This window comes from Macrotis lagotis, chromosome 2, assembly GCF_037893015.1.
Source record: "Macrotis lagotis isolate mMagLag1 chromosome 2, bilby.v1.9.chrom.fasta, whole genome shotgun sequence".
NCBI classification, from domain to species: domain Eukaryota; kingdom Metazoa; phylum Chordata; class Mammalia; order Peramelemorphia; family Peramelidae; genus Macrotis; species Macrotis lagotis.
Window position 1 is genome coordinate 342942495 of NC_133659.1, and position 24543 is coordinate 342967037.

Here is a 24543-nt window from a genome sequence, read left to right on the forward strand (position 1 = left end):
CTCCTCCCTCTTGTAAGTCTGAGTCAATCCTCCCAGGACCGCACCTCAGGCCTCCTGCTCTGGGCCAGTTCAAGGGTAGGACTCAGGGAAGAGGGAGGATCATGGTCCCTGAGGCTACCCCAGGCCAGGATAGAGAGAAAGAGCAAGGGGCTTGGCAGAGAAGGAAGGAGGGAAGAAGGGAGGAAGGGAGAAAGGAAAGAAAAGAGAGGAGAAGAGGAAGAAAGGGAAGGAAGGGGGGAGGAAAGCAGAGAAGGAGGGACTGAATGAAGAAAGGAGGAAGGAAAGAAAGGAGGGAGGGATGGGAAAGAGGGAGAAGGAAAGAGGGAGGGAAAGAGGGAGGGAGAGGCCTCCTGGCTCCAGAGAGGGAACAGCCCACTGGGCAGTTGGTGGCTGTCAAGGGAGTAGAGGAGCCTCCCACCTTGATGAACTTGGCTTCAAAGCTGGCATTGTCATGGTGGGCATCACAGCTATCCCCCTCGTGGGCCACATTTATGCCTGTGGCACAGTGAAGCTCCTCCAGCTGATTCTGGCAGCATTGCTCCTGCACCATCCTGGTGGGGGTTGCAAATATTTATTAGGCAACTACTGTATACCAGGGCCAGTTCTAAGTGCTTTATGAATCTTCTCTCATTTGGTAGAAGAGACTAGGAATGGGGCAGCTAGGTGGCATAGTGGATAAAGCACCGGCCTTGGAGTCAGGAGTACCTGGGTTCAAATCCGGTCTCAGACACTTAATAATTACCTAGCTGTGTGGCCTTGGGCAAGCCACTTAACCCCGTTTGCCTTGCAAAAAAAAAAAAAACCTAAAAAAAAAGAGAGAGAAGGAGGGCACAGCTACCACGAGCCTTAGAAGGGGATGGCTCCTTCTTCCTCTCTCCCCCTTCCCCCTACCCAAGACCCTCCATGACTAGAGACTAAGGACTAATGACCTCTAATATCCCTTCCATCTGATCTGGATTCATCCCTTGGGCCCACTAGGAGCTCTTAGTCTTGGCTTTCTCACTTCTAACTTCTGTCATCAACGAACAAAAAACTCATGAAGGACCTACTATGTGTCAGACACCAAGGAACAGCAATAATCCATAAATGGAGCTGTTTCTAGGAATAGCCCCAATTGTCTGGATTGTTTGTCTTCCCTATCATCTGTTAGAGATTAAGCATGTGCAGATTCACATTTCTCAAGGGCCCTTCTCGAGTTTCTGGCTTGAAGCACAACAGCCACCTTTCAATCCCCAAGCCCAGCTGACCTCCCTATCTGCTGGTCTTTGACTAATAAACATTTGATCTTCCAACATCCCAATAATCCACATTTCCTGTTTTTCTCGCCTTTGTTTGGTCTGCCCCTCCTCTGACTTCTCAAGAATTTGCTACATTCAGATTTAAGTTTCTTTGGTCAGGGCTGGGGTCCAGAAGACCATAGTGGCCAAGGGGAGCTGCGCAGGAATTCTCAATACCCACTCAGTCCCCTCTGGAGCCCCAGGGGATAAGGCTCCAGACTTCCTTTTCTGGAGCAAGTAAGCAGGGAAGAAAAAAGGCTACCCAAGGAATCCCCCTGTCCTAAAATTATTTTCTATAAATCTATAATTATTCTTTCAAGCTATTCAAGATATTCATCAAGCATAACTATTATGCTGCTTATGTCCCTGCATCAGTCCGGAAGGCTTTATATAGCACCTGTGTGTGCCAAGTACTGTCCGAGGTGCTGAAAAGGCAAAGACAAAAGAGGGACATTAACTGCCCTCCAGGTGCTTACACTCCTCCAAATGACATACCTATCTAGGGTGCTAGTGGTCCAGGAGTGTGGGAGTCACTGGAAAGGAGAGGGAGCCACAGGGTAGTGACCATTACACACAGGGGCAGGGGACAGGGTACCTGCATTCCCTGGATTCCGAAGCATAGGGTACCGAGCAGTCTCGTTTCTGAGTGGCCAGCCTATGCCCATCTGTGCAGCAATCTTCCATCAGAACATCTGCAGTTGCTGCAGGAAAGGGGGAAGCAGGTGAGTTACGTAGCATTTTGCAGCCTACGAATATGCACAGGAAAAAACACAGGTATAGGAGCATAGCTTTTTGGAGGATGTCCTCAATGCTGGGAATCCCCCCATTATACAGCAACCATGCAGGTTGCCATACCTTTACAACTTCTTAGATAGGTTAAATGCAGCTCTTTCCAAAGGGCTATAAAACTGTGCCTACCTCTACCAGCAATACCACTGCTGGGAATATAGCCCAAAGAAATCAGAGAAAAGAGAACAAAAATATTTATAGCAACTCTGATTGTGATGGAATAGTATCGAGTTGCAAGAAATAATGACCAGGCTGGTTTCAGAAAAAACTTGGAAAGATTCACATAAACTGATGCATAGTGAAGTGAGCAGAAGCAGGAAGCTGTTGTACACAGTAACAGCAACATAGAGTGAATGACTTTTATTCACAGTTATACAATGATCCAAGACAACATCGAAAGACTAATAATGAGGTGTCCTATCTATCTCCAGAGAAATAACTGATATTGATTGAATAGAAGATGGAAGCACTGGGTTCTTCATGTTCTCTTTTATTCCAGGCTTCTTGTATAGAATTAGTAATATGGAAGTGGTTTACATAATTGCAAATGTATAATGTATATCTGAGTGTTTATCAGCTAAAGGAGGGGAAAGGGGACAGAGGGAGAGAGGGATAGGATTTAAAACTCAAACTTTAAATAAAATGGTTAAAAAATATTTTTTTAAAAAGGTCCCTGTGGGAGCCAAGATGACAACAGGAGAGGATCGTGTCTTAGGCACTCTCGCATAAAACTTCTAAACTAAGAGCGCTAACTAAATTTTTGAGAGACAGAACCCACAGAGGGACCCAGTGAGGCAGTTCTCCTACTCAAGGTAACCTGGAAAAGAGCAGAAAAGCTCTGCTCCTGGGGTTGGAGGTGGCCCACCAAAGCAAAAGAACTTCAGGCTCCCAGAGGCAGTCCCAGGGCACTGGGAGCTGGGGCTCACAGCAGCAGGGGAGTTTCCTGACCTATGCCCTGGGGAGCACCAGGCACAAAGTGGGGGACCAGCAGGGGACCTCTGCCTGAGCACGTGAAGCCCAGTCCTCGGGGCACACAGTGAGCAGCGTGGCCAAGGCAGTCCAGATCCAGAAAACAGAAGCAGGTGGAGCCAGTAAGCAGGAGCCTCCAAGGCATGAGCCCATTGAACCTAGGGAGGGGAGTAGAGAGAGATTGCCCAGCTCTGTCCTCTGTCCCTGGAACAGGACTCTGGGGTTCTGACCACATTCAGATCCTGATTGCAGTCTAGGCCCCCCATAGAACAGCAGGGGTCCCCCCACCTCAGCCCCATGGCAGAGGGGGGCATTTATGGTAATTCACAGACCAGGAGGGAGGACAGAGCCTCACACACTAAGACCCTTGTGGGGGTGTCCCAAAAGCTCAGGAAGCACCCCCAAAGCAGGCTCAGGCTGGGAAAATGAGCAAGCAGAGAAACAAGAACACCACTGAGAAATATTTTGCCTATTAGCCCAAGAAGGATAAAAACACTCAGTCTGAAGATAAGGAAGCACAAGTTCCTGCATCTAAAGACTGCAAGAAAAACAGAAAATGGATTCAGGCTATGACAAAGCTCAAAAAATACTTTGAAAATCAAATGAGGGAGTTAGAAGAAAAACTGGGAAAAGAAATGAGAGAAATGCAGGAAAAACCATGAAAATGAAGTCAGCAGCTTAGTCAAGGAAATCCAAAAAAATGCTGAAGAAAATAGCATGCTAAAATCCAGCTTAGGTCAAATGGATAAAACAGTTCGAAAAGTTATTGAGGAGGAGAATGCTTTAAAAAGCAGAACTGGCAGATGGAAATAGAGATAAGAAAACTCTCTGAGGAAAACAAATCCTTCAGACAAAGAACAGAACTCAAGGGGATTGATGAATTTATGAGAAATCAGGGCTCAATACTTCAAAACCAAAAGAATGAAAAATTAGAAGAAAATGTGAAGCATCTCATTGAAAAAAAACAACTGATATGGAAAACAGATTCAGGAAAGATAATTTAAAAATTATTGGAATACCTGAAAGTCATGATCAGGAAAAGAGCCTTGACATCATTTTCAAAGAATTACTACAGGAAAATTGCCCTCATATCCTTAGAAGCAGAGGGCAAAATAGAAATGGAGAGAATCCACTGATCCCCTCAAGAAAGAGATCCCAAAAAACCAACCCCCAGGAATATTATAGCCAAGTTCTAGAACTCCCAAGTCAAAGAAAAAATATTACAAGCAGCCAGAAGTACACAATTCAAAATACCATGGAGCTGCAGTCAGGATCACACAGGACTTAGCAGCAGCTACATTGGAAGCTCGTAGGGCTTGGAATATAATATACTGGAAGACAAAAGAGCTTAGAATGCAACTGAGAATCAACTACCCAACAAAACTGAATGTCCTCTTCCAGGGGAAAAAGATGGACTTTCAATGAACCAGGGGAATTTCAAATGTTCCTGTTGGAATGGCCAGAGCTGAACAGGTTTGATCTTCAGATACAGGACTCAGGTGAAGCATAGAGATTGGAGGAGAGGGGGAAAATATGAGACTTAATGATGATGAATTGCATATATTCCTGTATAGAAAAATGACACTGATAATACTCATATGAACCTTCTCAATTAACAGAGCAGGTAGGAAATTTTATAGATGAAGCACAGGAGAAAGCTAAATTTGAAGATAAAACATGGTGTAAAAATGGAGTCAATAGAAAAAAAGGGAAATGTAATGAGAGAAAGAAAAAGGAGAGGGGGGAATAGGCCAAGATATTTCATATAATAAAATTTTTCTTTATTACAATGAGCTATTACAATGATGTGGAAGGGGGGAAGGCAAGGGGGGATGAGGGAATCTTTGCTCTCATCAGAGGTAGCTAGGAGAGGAAACAGCATATATACTCAATGGGGTATAGGCATCTGGAGTAAGAAGAAAAGGGGGGACAGGGGGAAGGGGGGACAGGGGGAAGGGGGGGATGTGAATGATGGAGGAGAGGATGGACCATGACGGGAGAGTGGTCAGATAAAACACATTTTCTTTTTTACTTCTTGCAAGGGACTGGGATTGGATGGCCTGTCCAGGACCATAGGGCCAGGTGGATGCTGGGCCTAAGGAGTGGTATGGGGGCTTGGGGCCTCTTCTGTCTGCTGCGCCACTCAGCTACCCTACAGCAAAGTCAGTGAAAGGAGAGAGAAAATATACTACATGGTAGTAGATACATACAAAAGGAGGGAGTTGCGATCAGCAATGGCAACAGTGGAAAAATATGGAAGTAACTTTTGTGATGGACTTATCATAAAGAATGCGATCCACCCACAACAGAGTTGGTGGTGTTGGAACACAGACTGAAGCACATTTTTATTGTTATTATTATTTTTGGGGGGGTGCAGGGCGAATGGGGCTGGGTGGCCTGCCTAGGGCGGCATAGCAGGGTGATTGTTGGGTGTCTGAGGCCGAATTTGGACCCAGGTGCTCCTGGCTCAAGGGCCAGTGCTCTGTCCGCCACCCAGCCACCCCTACTATTATTACTATTTTATTTTATTTTATTTTGGGTCTTTTTTTCTTTTTTTTGGTTTATGCAGGGCAGTGGGGTTAGGGTGGCTTGTATGTCACACAGCTGGGTGATTGTTGGGTGTATGGGGCTGGATGTGGGCTTGGGTGCTCCTGGCTCCAGGGCTGGTGCTCCATCCACTGTGCCACCTGGCCATACCTACAATTATTACTATTATTTTTTTTATTTAAATTTTAATTTTTTTTCTTTCCCCTTTACTTTATCGCTCAAGTGAATATATATTTTTTGGGGGGAGGGGGTATTTTGTTTACTCTTAAACAAGAATATTTTATTGATGTATAAAAAAATTGTACAAAATGAGAATAAATAAATATTAAATTAAAAAATAAAAAATATAAAGGTCCCTGCTCTCAAGAAGTTTTCATTCTCCAGGGGTGATGCAAGTGTAACTCAAAGTTACACAAAAATCATCTCAGGCAGAAGATAATACCAATCTACAACCAGGGAGGGAGTCAAAAGGGAAGGACATGTCAGGAAAGGCCTACTGAAGTTGCCAAAAAAGGAGTTGAAGAGCAAAATCTCTTTGGGAAACATGTCTCACCTTGGGGAAATGTGCCATGCTGAGGAAGAGTAAGGAGGTTCATGAGACTGAAATAGGATGTGCATGGAGCGTCATCAAGGAAATAAAATGGGAAAGGTCAGGGACAGGGAGTTTTTGTGAGAGGTTTCTGGCCTAAAGCAGGATTAGGATGAGGACCCAAAAGATGGGGACATCTTCAGAACCCTTTTCAAGGGATCCAAGAGGTGGATCTCTGCTTGTCTTTCCTCCAGTTCATTCTGCCCAACGCCCATTTGTACATGTTCTCTAGCTGCTAGACTGGAAACTGGAGGCAGGCGATATCTGGTGCTTCCTTTGGAGTCCTCAGGGCTTACTTAGCACAATGCCTCATGCTTAGGAAGAGCTTCCTTAAATGAATGTTGACTAAGTGACTGATTACTTTGCAAACTGATAGAGATTTGGGATCTAGTCCAACTGCCCCATTTGACAAATAAAGAAACAAAGAGCAAACTGGTGCTCATACAGAGGTTCAGGTTTTTTTGACACACTTCTCACTTGACCTCCAGTAAAGTGAAATGATCAGAGTCCAGGACCTGACATCAGGAAGACCTGAGTTCTGATCCTGCCTCACATAGTTACTAGCTGTGAAATACTAGGAAATTCATTTATTCTCTGTTTGCCTACATTTCCTCATCTGTGAATTGGAGATAAGCATGCCCAGTTCCCAGTATCATGGTAAAATAAGGAGATCACATTTGAAAAGTGTATTACAAACCTTAGAGAGCTACATGAAGGCTACCTAGGATTGTGGGGAATCTTCTCCCTTAAGTGGAGCCTCAATATCTCAGCACCACCCTCCCTCCAGGGTTCCTGGCTCTGCTCTCTCCACATCACATCCTTTCTGATACCCCAAGACTCTTTGCTCCCCCTGAGACCCCAGCTCATCTGCTGTCCCCACGAGGGCATCCTGGGGGTGGACAAGAGAAAAGAAGGATCCCAGATCATTCCCAGAATGGGAAGTGTCCTTAGAGACAAATGACTCCACATCCCCATTCTGTAGGAAGGGACCCGAGTCCTTTTCAAGCAGCCCTGCCCTCATCCTGCTTGGGTTCATGCTAAGATGCAAGTCAGCCTGGGTCCACTTCTGCAAGCTTGGTGCTCTTCCCTCTGCTCCTGAATGTAGTCAGTGGCCAGTCCCTACCCCACTTCCCAGTCTGCATTATTTATCCTTCTTGGCACAGCTTCCCCACACAGCTGATGTGAGAGCCCAAAGGGTGCTCCTAAAGGGTACATTCCTGCTGGGGATTTCTGGGAATGAACCATTCCTCTCTCAGTGGGCCCTTCCAAGCTTGGAACAAAACCAGTATGATGCTTTCTTAGGAAGGAACAATTCTTCAGAGGCCACATTGGGACAATCCATGAGGTTGCAAGCCTTACTTCCCCTTGGGACAAGGGCTGGTCTTACAGAAGACAGCTCCCCAGGGAGCCAGCCCAATTTGGCTGGCTGCTCATCCAGGGAGGATCCCAGAGCTCAGGTACCAAGTCCACACTTGCACCACCCAGTAAAGACCCCACTTCAGCTAAATCCACTTTTAGATGTTGCCAGGATGTCGGAGGTGGTGCTAGATAGTCTGCCCTTGATCGTGGGGTCGAAGCACTGTGGTACATGGTTTCCATTATCATCTCTGCTACCTACTCTCTCTGAGATAAATCACTTTCCTGCTTGGGGTCTTAGTTTTCTTCTCTGCAAAGGAAAATCAGAACTAAGTGGCTTCTTTATCCCTTCCAACTCTGCCTTCCATGATGATGATGTTTGTCCTTCATTCTCAATGAAGACCATGACATCAGGGAGGTGATGCCATGACAAGCACATGAATTGGGTTTGACTAAAGGGGGAACTGTTCTAAGTCACCAAGCTCACTTTCTCCTCCAGGGCCATCTGGGTCCAGTGGCCAGCTATGAATCAGTATGGCTGAAGATGGCCCTGGATGATAAGTGACTTGCCCAAGATCATACAACTAGGAAATGACAAATATCATAAGGCTAGATTTGAACTCCAAGCCTCCTGACTCCAAGACCAGCTCTCTGTCTGCTGTGCCACCAGCACTCTGTCCACCTAGCTGCCTCTTCCATGATCTGGGATCTAGATTCAACAGTCTCTTTTTCTGGAGGAATAAGCTATGGCTGAGGGAGGGGGAAAGAATTTGCCCAAGGAGGCAGAGCAAGTTGGGGGCAGAGCCAGGCCAAGAGCAGGGTCTCCTCTGTATGGGTCCCTAGGCACTTGTCCTGGAAGCAGAAATGCTCCAAGCAGAGACCCAAGTCCCTGAGGGAGCCAAGAACCATCTTTAATGAAGGAGCTATTCTCCTCCCTGGGGGGTGACACTTTCACAGAGTCACAGAATCTAAAGTAGACTCCAAGTCCAAGGAATCTCTTCAGCTAACTCCATAATCGTGGAAATCTTCAAGTGGAAGAGGCCTCTTGAGCAAGCAAGAGACCAGCCTCCCTCCCTCCTGAAGCAGCCCAAATCAAAACCAGCCCTTTGAATCTTGGTCTGCCCATCAAGGCAAACCAAAAAACCACAGCTAATCCCTCCTTCCCAAAAGAGTCCTTTGAAATGCCCCCTATTTTATAAGTAGGGAAACTGAGACAGACAGCAATGAAGGGATTTCTTCATGGAGAGGAAAGAGGAGAACTCTAGAATGTGAACTTGAGCCTTTGACATTGCCCCTCCATGCTGCCTCCAGAGAAGAGGAGAGAGTAGGCAAATGGCCATTCCCTCAACCAGTAAAGCCAGAGCTGCTTTAGAGACATTAGAAAATGATTCTGGCACTTCATATTTGATTCCCAATAGTGCCACAAAATACTGGGTCTCCCAGGTCATTAGGAGACAGGAGACTCTAGGACCTACCAGCTGCAACCAGTGGCCTCTGGGAGGGAGTAGACATGGCTGCAGGTCTCATAGGATGGCAGAAAAGAGAACCAAGACCCCAGAAGGGAACCTGAAAAGAAGGAAGGCAGGATTGGGAACCAGAGGGCTTGAGTACAAAATCCTAGCTCTGAGGCTCTGAGAGTGTTCCATGCAAGTTGAATGAGGTGAGCTCAAGGGACTGCCAACTCTAGACTTTCCATGTCCTGAAGACTAACAGTTCTGCCAACTCAGGCCCCCATTCTGACGCTCAGTCTCCTCTTCTGTAAATAGAACAGACTCAGTGAGATCATCTGTCATCTCTGGAATTACATACAAAATATATATGGTCCAGGATAGTTCCACTTTGGCTTTCACATCATAAAACATGGTGCTGGGTTCTAGGTTACAATCCCTCCTCAGGCAAGCCTGGACTATCAGCATGACTAACTGCTAGGGCATCTGCCTGCCTCCAGTCTCTCTCCCCTTCAATCCATCCTCCATTTACCCCAGCCCCACTCAATAAACTCCAGCAGCTCCCAAGCCTTCCAGGATCCAGTCAATACCCAATGCTCTGCATTGCTTGCAAAGCGCTTCCCCTCCCACATTTCCAGTCTTCTTCCACCTCACTCCCCAACATATTTTCCTCAATCCAATGATCCTGACCTCTTGGCTAGTCCACAAACAAGAGCCTCCCTCTCTCCACTCCAGGCATTTCTCTTGAGTGTACCATTCCTGGAGCACTCTCTCTCCTCCCCCTGACCTCTTTGGCACCATCAGAGTCCTGATCAGAGCCCCACTTTCTTCAAGAAGCTGGCACCAACTCTGTTTTTTCCTTTTTTAATTATTTCTTAGTTATGCTGCATGTAATTTGCTTTTCATATTTTTGTTTGCATCCTGTCCATCCCATTAGATTGGGAGTTCCTTGACAGCTAGGACTGGCTTTTGCCTCTTTGGTACAAGCAAAGGTTAGAATTTAGTTTAAAGGATATTAAGTGGCAAAATTTTCCAAATGCCCCTAGTTGATAATTGTTCCAGGCTAATTTCATCAAACCCTATAGGTGGATTTTGAAGACCAAAGCAAAGCATCAATCCTATCATCTACATCAGAAAAACAAAGTGGGTACAAAGCACCCTATAGTAACCTGCTGGTCTCAAGACAGGGAGGTTGTCCTGTGAGTCCATGAGTCTATGGGACAAGTGCTAGAAATGAAGAATACAATGAACCCAGGGTTGGATGATGGACTGGATGATGTCTGTGAAAATAAAGTGTTTGATATGATCCCCAGCCACTCACTAACACAGAGGTACTATTACTTCACTCCTGTACTCTCCAGTGTCACATGGCTGTGAGTCATGGAATTCTATCATATAAAAAAAAATAGAAACTCCAAATGACCCTAGAGATGAGTTCTCACTCATGCTTTCTTGGGTCATCTATCATGATGACAACTAGCTGGTCAGAAAGTCAAGTTCAGACTGAAATAGAGGTAAGTGGGTTCCATAGCAAGAATGACAGAACCAATGTAAATCATTCCCCAACTACCAAGAGAGCCAGAGAAAGACCTTCCTACCTGGGTGACCCTGAGTGAGTCACTCCTGGGCTTCAATTTTTTTATCCGTAACATGACGAGGGTCCATCAAGACTACCAAGGTTGCTTACACCTCCAGACCTAAACATGGACAAAAATCCCCCTTTGGCCAAAAGACTTGGAAGAGCTACAATCAGCCCAACAGGGTCCATTTAGTCACCTGACATAGGTCATTCCCCTCCTCAATAATCTCCAATAGCTTCCTAATGCTTCAAGATTAGAATATTGATGCCTCTGTTTGGCATTAGGTTTACTTCCATCTTTTGGAAAATGTACTCCCTTCTGGAGTCTGCTTGAAGTCACCCGTGGGCTAGTGATTCCCAAGCTCCTCCATTGCCAAAATGACTTTGTATATATCTGTATTGATCAGTCCATGAATGCACTGTCTCACTTTTTTTCACTGCTTCTAGTCTGGGGTCGGTCTGGCACACACAGTAGATCTAATTAGTAACCTTAATTCCAACAGGGAGGGGACGGATTGTTCTAGGGAAAGAATCAGGTTTCATTTTCCAAATATCAACAAATGCTGTGGAGGGACTGGGGGGGGGGGGGGACAGGTTGATTCCATCCCAGTCATTAATTAAGAACATATGCTGGTACAGCACCGAGCTTTGTTTATTGGTTCCAAGGCCAAAGTCAACACAACGACTAACCTTTTAGCAAAAGTTCCTTGGATCCAACAGATGAGACAAACAAAGGCGCAAATTCCAGACTCTCATTTCTCTGCCACACCTAACTTCAACTGGAAAGAGACTGATACCCATGACTCCTTTGCTGCTGCCCTCTCTGTTCATCAAGCTTCAATGTAGGACCCAAAGAGTCATTTGGGAGTGGAAACTGGGGGACAGAATTAGGGTTAGCATAAAAGACCCAAGTTCAAACCCATCCTCGGATACTTCCTGCCTGCCTCAGTTTCCTGATCCTTAAATAAGCATAACACCTACTTTCCAGGGTTATTGTACTTTGTAATCATTATAGCATGATATTAATGCAAGCCATTATTGTTGTGAATATTATTATAAGACCCCAATTCAGATGGCCCCAATTTACACAATTTCATGATAAGGGGTTCAAAATCTTCAGAACAAAGGGCTAAGCGGTGGTGCAGATCCAAGGAAGGAGCTTCAAGGAAGAGCTCAGATTTAAAGAAGGGAGAGGAAGGGAGGGGAGGGCAGGACAGAAGACGGCCACATGAAAGGTCACGGGGAGCCCAATTCACCCCCTCCCCATGAGGAAAAGGAGTCATCTGGATGTAATCTCTAGTGCAATTCTGTTTTTTAGTAGGGAAGAAATAGAAGCCAAGAGGTTACCCATCAGTCAGGGAACAGTTAAACCAGTTGTGGAATGTAATGGGATACACCACAATGTTGTAAGAAATGATGAAAGAGAAGGAAGACTGAAGCAGGCAGGATCAAGAGAACAATTACACAATCAGTTGTATGAACTGGCTCAGAGCACATACTTTCTGACGTGGCCAATGGGGAGAATTTATTTTGTTTGACTCTGATAACTTGTTGGAAAGGAGGATTGAGGAGGCCTGAAGAATTGGTGGGAGAGAGGGGTGGTGGTAGTTATAGCCATGCCAAAAAAAGGGGGAAGAAAGAATCAAAGAAACATTTAAGGAAAACACTGAAGAGATCTAGGTTTTCGGGGGCAACACAAACAGCCAAGACAGCCTTGGAAATAACATGCCAAGTGGGATATATACATATGGGTATAATATATACAAGCATTTGTGTGTGTGTGTGTGTGTGTGTGTGTGTGCATAGACTACATACTCATTTTAATGGATTGTAGATGATGAAATTTGAAGTTTCATATACAATCCTCTTTTCTGTTCTTTCTATATGGAAATGTTCATATTGATATTTGTTGAATTTAGAATAGCAAAACATACATGCTTTAAAAAAAAAAAAAAAAGGATGTCCTTTCCATTGAACTGAGATCTGCTCATCAGTGACACCTTTCTGGATGCCACTGAGGAGATTTCAGTTTTTCCTTCTGAAAATACCCCAGGATGTATCTACCCCATCTTCCAAATAACAGTTGGGAACAGCCATCACAGCTCCCCTCCCTGCCCAGTAGCAAGGCTTCTCTTGTTGACATCATCTTCCAGGGACCTGGTGCCAGCCCCCCATTCTGCTCTGTCTTCCAGATAAGCTTGTTGATGTCTTTAATAAAATGTGGACCCCAGAAAGGAACCCAATACTACAGACATCTGACCGGGGCAAAGTAGAGTGGGACTCTCCCTCCTTTGCTGAGTGTTAGGCTTCTGTTCATAGAGCCAAATATTTCATTAACTTCTTGGCAGCCATAGCACGGTGTTGGCTCACTCCAAAGCTAGAGCCACTACTTCCCCTCCCCTTCAGGCCTCTTTCCCATGAGCAGTATCTGGTCACAAGTCCCTGCTCCCATCCTGCTCATCCTCAGGCATAGAAGTTTCTGACTGAACTCATCTATACAATGGCATGGGTGTTCTGAGCTTTCTTGAGTTCCTTACTGGCAGCCAATTCGATGGTCCTGACTCTCCTGTCCCAGGTCTTTCTGGTCCCCCAAAGTCCTTCCTTGTGGCTTGACTTGTGTAACCCAATCAGAGGACTTTGAGATAATCTAATAATCCCTCTTAAATTCCAACTTGTTCATGTTGGCCTATGGAGACCTCTCTGAATCTTGCCTCAGTCACATAACCCCATTACTTGGCCTTCCTGAGGCAGATGACGATGCTATCATAAGATTTGTCCTAAAAGGAAGCAGGGGAGGGGATCAGGCCAGGAGTTGGGACACGTGAAAGATGCAGTCACAATAATAGACCTACAACAGCATGGGCACCACCAGTAGCCAGAGCTGTGCCTTTGAGACGTATGGCCTATGCTCAACCGCACAGGGCCACTTCTGATCCTCTGTCCCAATCTAAGCCATTCTCAAATTTCATAAGGAAGTCCTCTATATCATCCAGAGTAAAATATAATATATAAGTATTTATGTTGTGTGGATATATATATATCCATATACATTATATAGATACCCATATATGGACTGAGGCAGGACCAAGGACAGAGAAAACTGGCACACATCTAAAAACTGGTATAGTCATGTTGGGTATAATCATGATAATAACTCACATTTCTCAAGTGCACAGTTCATCTCACTGGATCTTCACAAAAACTTTGTGAAGTAGATGCTATTTTCCCCATTTTACAGATGGGGAAACCAAAGCATGGCACAGTTAAGTGAGTTGTACAGGCTAAACTGACTGAAGAAGAAGGTGAAGAGAGGCCATCCTGACTACTCTCCACATTCCCCAGTTTCCACCCTATTCTCTCCGGTCACAATGACCAACTAACTACATGAACTCTCTGGCCAGTTGGGGCTGGGATGGCACCGATAAAACACTGAACCGGGAGTTGGGAGATCTGAGTTCAAATTCAGACCAATCCTCTCACTTTATAGATGAGGAAACTGAGGGTCAGGGAAATGACTTGCCTAGAGATGCATGGAGAGGGTAGAAAAGTTGGGATTGGAACCAGGTCCCCCAAATACAGAACCATCCCTCTTGTCACTATAGCCAAGTAGATCCAAGGCAGAGGTTCACAAAAAGCAGACTGGTTTTAGAGTCCCAAACTGCTGGAATATGGAAGAAGGAATTGATAAATTAGGCTAGGATTGACCAACAAGCATTTAATAAGGGCCAGGCACCCAGACCATCTGCTCTTGATACAAAGACTTTCTTGGATTCCTCGCTACTCTGTCAGGACTGGGGATAGCCCAAGCCAGCTGTTCTCCCTGCAAGCCCCAACTTCTCCAAGAGCCTTGCTGGCAGCCTGGTCACACAGACACACAGACACGCACAGACACACAGACACGCACAGACACACACAGACACACACACACACGCACGCACACACACCCTTCCCAGCCTCCAGTTGCCTGTCTTCCTCCATTGGAGTGTAAGCTCCCTGAGGGTAGAGGCTGTCCTCCTGTTTGTGTTTATCCCCACTGCTCGGCAACCACTCAGAAAGGCTGAGCCATCTCAGGATGCCCCTGGCCTCGTGGGGTTGCCGTTTTAGAAGGATCCTCAGCTCCCCGGAGCAGGCAGGGGACCTTTGTGCAAATGAAGAAGCTGAGAAGCCATAAATGGCTGGTGGTCGGCCAGTCAGGCAACCGGCACATCTCTGAAAGGGATCTGAACCCAGGCCTCCCTGACCCCCAGCCTAGCTATCCTGGGAGAGGCCAGTTTGAGGTTCTTATCTATGATGAATGGCAGGGCGGCGTCTGGGTCAGGATAGATGCTGAGCGGTCCATCTGTTCAATGATGATTTGGCCTGTCTCTGGTCCACACAAAGACAGCTTAGAAAAATGGTAAACATCTGGAGCTGGAGCCTGCTCTCCCTCCCTCCTGAGGGGGTGACTGCGGAGGTTCTGAGAAGGAAACATGTCTCCTCCCGACTTTGTGGATCCCCAGGCGCTTTCCGAGAGATCCCGAGGCTGGGCCTTTCCCAGTCTTCCAGACCACTGTGCCAGCAGCATCTAGGAAGCACTGCCTAGGAAGCTTGCCTGCAGCCCACCTTGGGCCCAGGGCCAAACATCCTCCCTCTTGGAGCTGTAGGACAAGGGCCTAGAAATGCTCCCAGCTCCCACCTCCCTGCCAGGGCTCCCCAGCCCATCCAAGGCCCAGTTGGCCCTGCCCTCCTGAAGCTTGAAGTTGGATGAGGGTGACCTGACCAATGCCAGAAGAGCAAGGTAGAGTGTAGTACAGATACAGGAGAGAAGAGCCCAGTCGTCTGGCTCAGGCTTCTAAAATGTCACTGAAAGAGAGCTGGCCAGGGCTCAAGAAGAGCAGGGTTCGAGTCCTGGGTAGGAAAGACCCTGGCAGGGGGACCCTGGCCTCAGCTACAGGGCAGGGCTTCCCTGGGCTTGCCCTGTGCTGATGACATCTTGGCTCTGGGCTCCTGCCCCTCCCCCAATTGTTAAATTAACAACTATGAAAAGTATGATTTTCTTAATCTTATGCAGTTAGAAATGCAAAACTACAAATTTTCAGGAAGAAACTATCCTACTCTGTAAAAGGAGGGGTTTGGAAGGAGGGAGGAAAGAAGGAAGGAAGGAAGGAAGGAAGGAAGGAAGGAAGGAAGGAAGGAAGGAATGAGGGATGGAAGGAAGGAGGGAAGGAAGGAAGGGAGGGAGGAGGAGAAAAGAGGGAGGAAGGGAAGGGAGGAAGGAAAGAAGGGAGGGAGGAAGGAAGGAAGGAAGGAAGGAAGGAAGGAAGGAAGGAAGGAAGGAAGGAAGGAAGGAAGGAAGGAAGGGAGGGAAGGAAGGAAGGAAGGAAAGAAGGGAGGAAGGGAGGAAGGGAGAAGGGAGGAAGAGGAGGAAGGGGAGGAAGGGAGGGAGGAAGAGACCATCTGGAGGTAGTGTCCAAGGATGTGTCCAAGGGATAGTGTATAGTCAGAGGGTGGCTGGGGAGAGCTTTAAGGAGGCCTTGAGCCCCAGATGAAGAAGCCTGGACTTCATTCTTTGGACAGGGAAGGAGCCATTGGTACAAGAGAGTCGCCCCATCCCCACCCCCACAGACATCAACTTCAGGCAGCTGAGGACATGGTTGGGAGGTTGGGGGGAGGAACCCCAAGCATAGCTGGGGGGTCACAGCGATTCAGCTGAAGGAGGGAGGTGACCCCCTAGGTGTGAGAGATGAACAATTCTTTCCTGGCTCCTTTAGAAAGGGTTCTGGGAAGCTCCTCTGGTGAGTGAACTGGAATATGATGGGTCTTGTCACCCCCACCGCCACCCCCTTGTCACAGTCCTGTGGGCACAGGACCACTCACTGACTGGAGCATCTGGGCTGCCAACGTGATCCCCCCCATGCTGGGATACTACTTCAAGAAGACTCTGGGTGAAGTCAGCAGTCTCAGCAGGTGGCTAATGCAAGCCAGCCTCCCCTCCCCCCAGGCCGTCCAGGGTCTGGGCACCCCTCCAACCCTTGAGTGAAGACACATCCCCAGGTGCCCGCACCACAGGGGAGCCACTGCTTGGCTCAGCCTGGGAGTGGAGTAGTTGCTGAGTCTAATAGTTAAAAAAAACACAGGCCAGCGTCCCCTGGAACAGGAGCACAGCCAGACCCCCTCTCCCCTTTGGCAGAGGCCCATCTCAGCAGACCCCCACTGGATTCATGCTAAGTCTGCTTCAAATAAAACCAATTGAAGTGACATCCAAGCCCTCTCTACTCCCCCAGCAGTGCCCCAGTCTTGGAGTAGACCAAAAGCCTGGCCCTTTCTCCAGTGGCCAGGAAGGAGTGACCCCTTCTAACACCTGGACAGGGCCCTGAAGTCAGCTCTAGAGGACCCCCCCTTCCTTTTGATTCAGTGGGAAAAGGGTTCAAAGACCATTTCTGACACTCCCTGATGACATTGGTCAACTCCGTTTCCTTCTCTGGGTCTCAGTTTCCCACTTCAGTCCTTGATCTGCAATGCTCCTACTCAAGCATGGCTGCAGAAAACTGAGACCCCAAGAGGGCCAGGGATGCAACCCATGTCAGAAGCAGAGTCAAGGGCATGGGGTCCTAGGAATCAGGGCTGATGTGGGCAGGCAGAGTTCACTCAGCACTGTTACTTCTTTCTATGACATTTGGGGAAAGGATGTCACCTGGCTGTTGGACCCAGGGAGCCCAAGGAGAGTCTTCCAAGCTGTAAACTTGGCCCTGCTTCTCCCAAGAGGGGGCTATAGCAGAGGGAGAGCCCCAGATGCAGGGTCACAAAGACCTGAATGTAACACAGTGCCAAAGCCTACCCAACTGGGTGACCCTAGGGACACTTCACCTTTAAAATGGGGGAAGGAGCCTCTACTTCACAGGTCCAAATGGTACTTGACTCTCTGCTAGGTCCTAGATGTTCAACCCTTCTGAAAGCTAGGGCCAACTGAACCACAAAACAGAATCAGTATTCAGTACTGATGATGCCTCCCAAACTGAGGGACCACAGAGTGAAGAATGAAAGCTCTTTGAGGGAGGACTGTGTGTTCCAGAGCCCAGCAGGGTCTGCCACACTCATCTTGATGAAGATTTGTTGAATGAATAAATGAGAGAAGGAGCAAAGGAATAAATGAATGACCTTTCACTCAGCCCTGCTGCCTTTCTTATTGGGAAGTCAGTCCCTTGTTAAGAGCAACACATATTTTCCTGTTTAGGTATTGGGTGAGTTGGAGGACTTGGTTGGTTCCTTCATCCTGTCAGTCTCTAGGATTCCAGTGGGGAGCATAAAGCATGTTCAGAGGGGAAGAGGCATCCAGTTTAGCCAGGACATAGAGGTGGTGCAGGGGAGTACTATGAAAATAAATCTGGAAAGGTGGAGCGAGGTCAGCTTGTGGACAGCCTTGAATGCCATCCCAAAGAAGCTTCCGGGGTGGAGGAGGGGTGTGAAGGTTAATTGAGAATACTTTGGCCCTATCTATACTGCATGGCGAGGTTGAAATCTTGGCCACACCTGGTACATATCAGTCATGAAACACCATTTTCCTCCCATCCCCCATTGCCCTGAAAGCCCAGAGCAGCCTTGATCACAGGGATGGCCAGGCCAGGCATCTGGACACTGGAAGGAACCTGGAGGAGACGTTCTGGGTTCTCTAGGTTCGGCCACCCTTGCCACATGAGCCAACTTGTCCCTCCTGTGAAGTCTTTGAGATTATCTAGTCCAACTCCCTTTCGACAGTTGGGGAAATTAGAGGCTCAAAGCAAAGGGAATGATTTGTCCCAAATCTTCCCGGTGCTAAGGTAAAGAATTGGGCTTTGAAACCAGCTCTGCCTCCAGATTTTCCACTCTGACCACCAAAGTACCCCGTGACCCCAAAGACCACACACAAATTAAGCTCTCTGTTTCTCAATGATTTTTTAAAGAGATAACCCAAACTGCAGACACCACTCTCAGATTCATCACTCTGGGGTCCCTTCTCTAAACCAACAATTCTTACGGGGCTCTGTGAGCACCAAAAGCCTTTGCTCAGCCAGTCCCTGGCCCTGGGTGAAGGTGGAGGACAGCATGGAACAGAGATCACCATCAAGGGAGGGTGGGCAGTGAACATCACACATCATCCCTCGCCCTCCATCCAAGTCCCCTGACCACCAGACAGTTCACACGGCCACTCCCAGTGCTAACGCAGATACTTTCTTAGTAAGCTTGTATGGAAGGAAGCCACTGGAGCAGATGAACAGACAAATGAATTCTAGGCATAGGAAGCCCGGCCTGCCCAAGGAGCATCCATTCCACCTCACTGACCCTGGATGTTAATACAGAACAAGCTGAATTTTGGTCAGACACCCCCTCCTGGGATCCCCAGATTTGGAGACCCCACCTTCAGGGACAAAGTCACTTGCCCAAGGTCACAAAGCTGGTGCTGGCCCACCTCAAACCACACAGACCCAAACCAACAGACAGAGTTAAATAAGCATCGATGGGGAGGGGGCGGCCTCAGGGCTGCCGGCAACCACATGTTCCCAGCAAAGTTCTCAGCCTTTGTTCTCTCTCCCACTTCCCTTCCTGCTCTCTCTAATCACATCACTGAGCTGAGAGAACATCAGAAGCAGGAAGCCCCTCAAGCTGGAGGACTGCCCCCCACACCCCCTGACTTCTCCAGGCTGCCGGCCAGTGACCCTCCCAGGGCCTCAGGGAGCTGGGGCTCACCTGGGCTGGTTCTGCCCTTTCTTCAAGGCTGCTCCAGCAGCCCCTCCTGGGGCCCCCTCCCCAGCCAGGCTGGCATCCGAGTCCACTCCCACTCCCACCCATCAAGATTCTGAAAACCAATGGTGTGTAGGGCCCCCCCCCAGCCCTGCTCCCTAGAAGCCAAGCGAACTGGGGCGAGCCTCTCCATTTTCTGGAAACCGGGGAGCAGGGAATGGGGCCGGCCAAGCTCCAAGGTCCCAGTCCCTCTCCAGCCTGTGATCCTACCCGTCCATCCCCAGCTGCTTTCTTTCAGGCCTGCTGGGCTCTGCCTTGCCCAGATCATGTTACCACGGAGCTTTTTCTAAGCCATAAACTCTTCTACTGCAGCCAAAAGGAATGTGACAGGCCCAGAGCCAGGCAGCCCTTGACCACCCACTTTCCAAACACCCCCAGCCTGAATTGGGCCACGCTATTCTCTCTTCACTAGGCTTCAGACAATCTCATTCCCGGGAGGACTGAATAGCAATGACCCAGTCTGGGACGGTCCTACCCACATCTTCATTTGGATAGGATTCGGCAGAGGCCATATGAGTGGGACACTGACTCCTAGGAAAAGGAGGGCAAAGGGAGAATGGGGGGGCTATGCTGCTGCCTTACTGCAAACTGCTCAGTACAGGGGACCTTCAAAGTCAGAAGGTTCCTGTCTGACATCCCAGGATTCTCTGCTTTGAGCTCCGTCCAGAACAGGATGGAGCTAGATCTAGCATGCCTCGGACACCGTCTGGGCCGAGCCCTTCATTCTATCTAGACATGAGGAGATTGGCCAAGGTCACGGAGCAACAGAGGTGAGATTCGAATCAAGGGCTTGTGACTCCCTCCAGAACTAGTCAGGATCTACAGCAAGATTACCGGCTCTTATGGGGAGGTGGGGGTGGGAAGGAAGGATGTCAATGAAGACAACGATGATTAGACAAATATGGAACTCAAAAACTTACAAAAAGTCAAATATTGAAAACTATCTTTGCACGTAATTGAAAAAATAACATAAAATAACAGAAAGAGGCAGAACTCTTCCCATGGGGCCAGGTTGCCTTCCAAGATGGGGCATAAGATGGAAGGCCCCTCCCGAATCTTTGGGGGAAGGGTGGCTGGCCAGCTCGTGTCCAGTCAAGGTTGGACTTATGGCTCTCCCCTCTCTAGAAGCACACAGCTCTCTTTGCTCCACCTGCACTGGAGATGCTCTCCTCTGACCCCGTCTCCTCCTGGCCACAGGCCTGAGGCTCAAGAATAACTAGTAGATTCTAAGGACCACGAGGGCAGGAGCTGGATGATGCCTGGCACTTGCCCCATGCTGCCCAACACCAGAAGTCATCTGGACCCCAGGAGGCCTTTAATCAATGTTTGGCACAAGCCTTTGTGTGAACAATCTTGGGAGCTGGGGGCCAGGGTCCAAGATCTAGAACATGCCTGAACTACCTCTGGGTTACAGAGAAAGAAATTGGGACCCAGGGCAAGGAAATGACCTGACCAAGGTCATTCAGGTAAGAAGACCTCAGACTTAGAGGATAAGGGCTGATCTTCCTGCCAAAAGCATTAGAGCATATTACTTAGAGCATATTGTTCACTGCTAGGTCACACAGGTGGTGAGGAGCATGAGGGTCAGATTTTGAACCCAGGTCCTGGGACTGTACCCCCAGTGAGTCACTTTCCCACCACTCCCCCAGGGAGGCAGCATATGGTAAGAATGGCCCTAAGTCTCTTTCCCAGCATCCCACCAGTGGCCTGCAAGCCATGGGCTCTCTTAGGATGTCAGGAAAGCATTCCTTATTCAGAGTTGCTTTAATTCTTTTGAATTGGGTTCTGAGTACAGGGTGACTTGATGTTCTGCCCAGAAGTGAGGAGGACCCTTGCTCATCCCATCTCATTGTCCAGCCCAGCACTCCCAGCTTCTGGATCTTGGCCTCCATCATTCCTCCTTCCACTGAGGCGGGTCTCTGTTGTGGACCTAGGACCTTCCTGGGATTCCCTTGGCCTCCAGGAAGCAGCCAGGCCCTGGTGCCCAGCTCCCTGACCCCCTTCCCCCCAGGCCAGAGCTGGGGCAGAAGCCATTCTCTCCTGGCTGGACCTGGCAGATCTTGGAAGCGCCTCTGCTCCACGATGAGGCTCTAAGGGGTGGGGGGGAGACTTTGACTGCCCCTTCAGAGTTATATAAATATAACAAACATCAATGCCTAACCGTTCAGCTCTTTGCTGCCCACTCCTTCCCACTTGCCTAATAGCTTTCCCGTTATGTTTGGGGGCCTCACCAAGAGAAATAGCCCCCACGGTCATAAAAGGGGGAGGCCTGTCCTTGGGGTGAGCTCCTAAGCAGCCCCTGATTGGTGAGAAGAAGGCTTGGGATGGGGGCAGGGCCCAGAACCTTCTCCATGACCCATTTCTCCAACAGTCAGGCCTGGCAACCCATGCCAGAGGGTGGAAGTCACTGCCCGCTGCCAGGAGCCTAGCAAGGCGAGCTTGGCTGCCTGGACTCCCCAGCTCCATTTTAACAAGAAGTGACAGAGCTGAAAGGGACCTGAGAGACGGCTGAATCCACCCCACCCCCATTTACAGATGAAGAAACTGAAGTCCAGAAAGGGGGTAGGACAAAGTTCATGCAGAGAGAACATGGAGTTTCTAAACTGCTAAGTGTCTCGGTAGTCATCTAATGGAACCCCAGCTGAAAAAGAGCCCCCTAACAGGGTGGCTCAGCCAGCTCTACCTGGCAAAGAACAAGAACGGAGGCCCTGCCCATTCTCTTTAAGGAAGATGAGGAAAATGCCCTTTGCAATCCTCCCCCTTTCTTTATCTCTAACAATAAGCAAGACCCCCCCTCCCCTTCCCCCCAAAGTCCCTGAGTCACTATTTCTCCCCTGACCCAGCCTTGCCTCTTTGGGGCCCTTGAGGGCTGCCCATGAGGAGGATGCCTCATGCTCAACACCCCAAGGTGCCTGTGCGTGCCCTCTTCGCCACCAGTTCTGGCCCCAAGAGGAAGGCACCGGGCTGGCTCTGGAGCTGGCCAGACCAGTCCCCCACTCCGGGGGTGCCAAAGTCAGCTGCCGCCAGACTTCCCAGTGCTCCCCAAACTGACCTGGGGGTGGCCATTTTCAAGTGTCCTGACAGAAGCATCTCCCCCAAAGCCTTGGTTTCCCCCAAGCTTTCTCCCACCCCCAGGGCTGGAAGCGCTGCTGTCCCATTTTAAAGCCCAAGAAACTGAAATCCCACCCATGTTCAAAGCCCACCCTATAGGGGAGGAAGCCAGAGAGCCTTCTCCCTACTCGCAGAGACACAGGATGCTGGGGGGGGGGGGGGGGCAAAGAAAACATGTGCTTGATCCCCCAGACACCTAGGACCCTCCCCAGGAATGGCTCTGGGCTCTGATTGGAGCTGGGGACACTGCCAACAAGACCCCTGCAGCCAGCTGGGGGGGGGGGGGCAGGGAAGAAGGGGCCCCACCGATGTCTCTTCTGGCCCAGGGCACCCAGGCTTCGCAACTCCCCGCCTTCTTTCCCTCGGCCACAGTCGCCTGGACATTGGGATGGGCTGAGCTGGGGGGGGGGGGCACCTGAAACCCCCAGGTCACTCCCTTTTTGACACATGGAGAAACCAAGCCCAGGGCCAGGACGCACAAGGTGAGAAGAGCATCCCCCCCTTAAAGAAAACGGAGGAAAGTGGGGAGAGTGGGGGGGGCCGGAAGCCCCTGGGACCCCGGGGTGCGGGGCCGCGACTAGGAGAAGAGGAGTCAGGAGCTCCGAACTGCGCAGGGGGTGCGGGGAGCCCCAGAGAAGGGGGAGCCGAGGCGCTGCGGCCCCGGACCCCGGACCCCCGGCCCCCCGGCCCCCGACCCCCCGGCCCCCGACCCCCGGCCTCCCCGGCCCCCCGGCCCCCCGGCCCCCCGGCCTCCCCGGCCCCCCCGGCCCCCCGGCCCCCCGGCCTCCCCGGCCCCCCCGGCCCCCCGGCCTCCCCGGCCCCCCGGCCCCCCGGCCCCCCAGCCCCCCGGCCTCCCCGGCCTCCCCGGCCCCCCGGCCCCCCCGGCCCCCCAGCCCCCCCGGCCCCCCGGCCCCCCGGCCCCCCGGCCCCCGGCCCCCCGGCCCCCTACCTCTGGCAGCCAGCAGCGCGACGAGGGCCAGCAGCGGCAGCGGCGCCATGGGCGCGGGCCCCCGGGCTGGGGGACCCCAGGACGTGGCCCGGCCGCCTCTGTTCCGGGGGGCCCGGCCGGAGGGGCCCTGGGGGCCGGGGGGAGTCTGCGGAGGGGGCGCCCGGGGCCGGCTCGCTCCGGCTCCTTTCAATTATCCCGCCCGACGCGCTCTGGGCGCCGCGCAGCCGGGCCTGGGGGAGCCGGGCGGGGGGCGGGCGGGGGGCGGCCCGGCCCCGAGCCCCGCCCCAGGCCGCGCCCGCCCGGAGGCCGCACCCGGCCCCCAGCTCGGGGGGCTCCGACGCGGCTCCGCTCCTCTTCCTCGCCCCTCCCCCGCCGCCCCCACCCCCTCTCCGGAGCTCCTGCCGGGCCCCCCAAGTCCCCCCAAGAGCCCGGCCCTTCCCGGGGGTCCCTCCCGCGCCCGCCTCCTTAGAGCCAGCAGCGCCCTTTGCCCCCCGCCGAAGCCGCTTATCGTGGCCATTGTTCTGGCGTCTCCTTATCGGCCCGTGGGGTCTGGGGGGCCCGTGGGGCCGGGGGGGCCCGTGGGGTCTGGGGGGCCCGTGGGGTCGGGGGGCCCGTGGGGTCTGGGGGGCCCGGCGGCCTCTGGCCCCGAGCCCCTGGGCTCTCTCTTAACAAAGAGCGGAGGCCCCTGGCACGCAGGTGGGGGGCGGAGAAGAGGCCCAAGCAGCACCTCGGGGCGGGGGCAGAACCATCTGCTGCAGACTCTGGAAAAGTCAGCCAAAAGTGGCCCCGAAACACCCCCCCGGCAGCGCCTGAGGCGGGGGGGGGCCCCAAGACCCTCCGTTCCCCTTTACTCCGATGGAGCCCCAGCTCCTGGGTGTGGTAGCTGTCTTGGGCCTCACACAGAGCCCCCCCCCCCATCCTTCCCAGATGGCCCTCCCCATCCATCCCATCTCCTCCAGCAGATCGCCACTCTCCCCACCCCCACCCCTCCCTCCTTCTCAGGCTCCCCCTCCCCTGCCTCCTTTCCCAGGCCTACTGCGTGCAGTTCTGCTGTCTTTGACCTCATCATTCCATTGAAGTGACCCTCCCCAAAAGGGCCCCTGATCTCTTGGTGGACACATCCATGGCCTTTCTCCTGGATCTCTCTGAAGCCTTGGACACCATGGATCCCC

At 50.6% G+C, this 24543-nt stretch overlaps 1 protein-coding gene across 1 annotated transcript in view; it reads right to left on the bottom strand.

The window, feature by feature from the left end:
* FBLN1 (fibulin 1) overlaps positions 1–23472 on the bottom strand; it is a 57907-nt gene extending 34435 nt beyond the window's left edge. Inside the window, exons 1-3 of the mRNA XM_074227290.1 lie at positions 23372–23472; positions 1873–1978; positions 419–551 (exon numbers count right to left, since the gene is read on the bottom strand). Coding sequence (XP_074083391.1) covers positions 419–551; positions 1873–1978; positions 23372–23420 — 288 coding nt within the window. The 5' untranslated portion in view covers positions 23421–23472. The remainder of the gene's footprint in view (positions 1–418; positions 552–1872; positions 1979–23371) is intronic.
* Positions 23473–24543: the final 1071 nt, after the last annotated feature.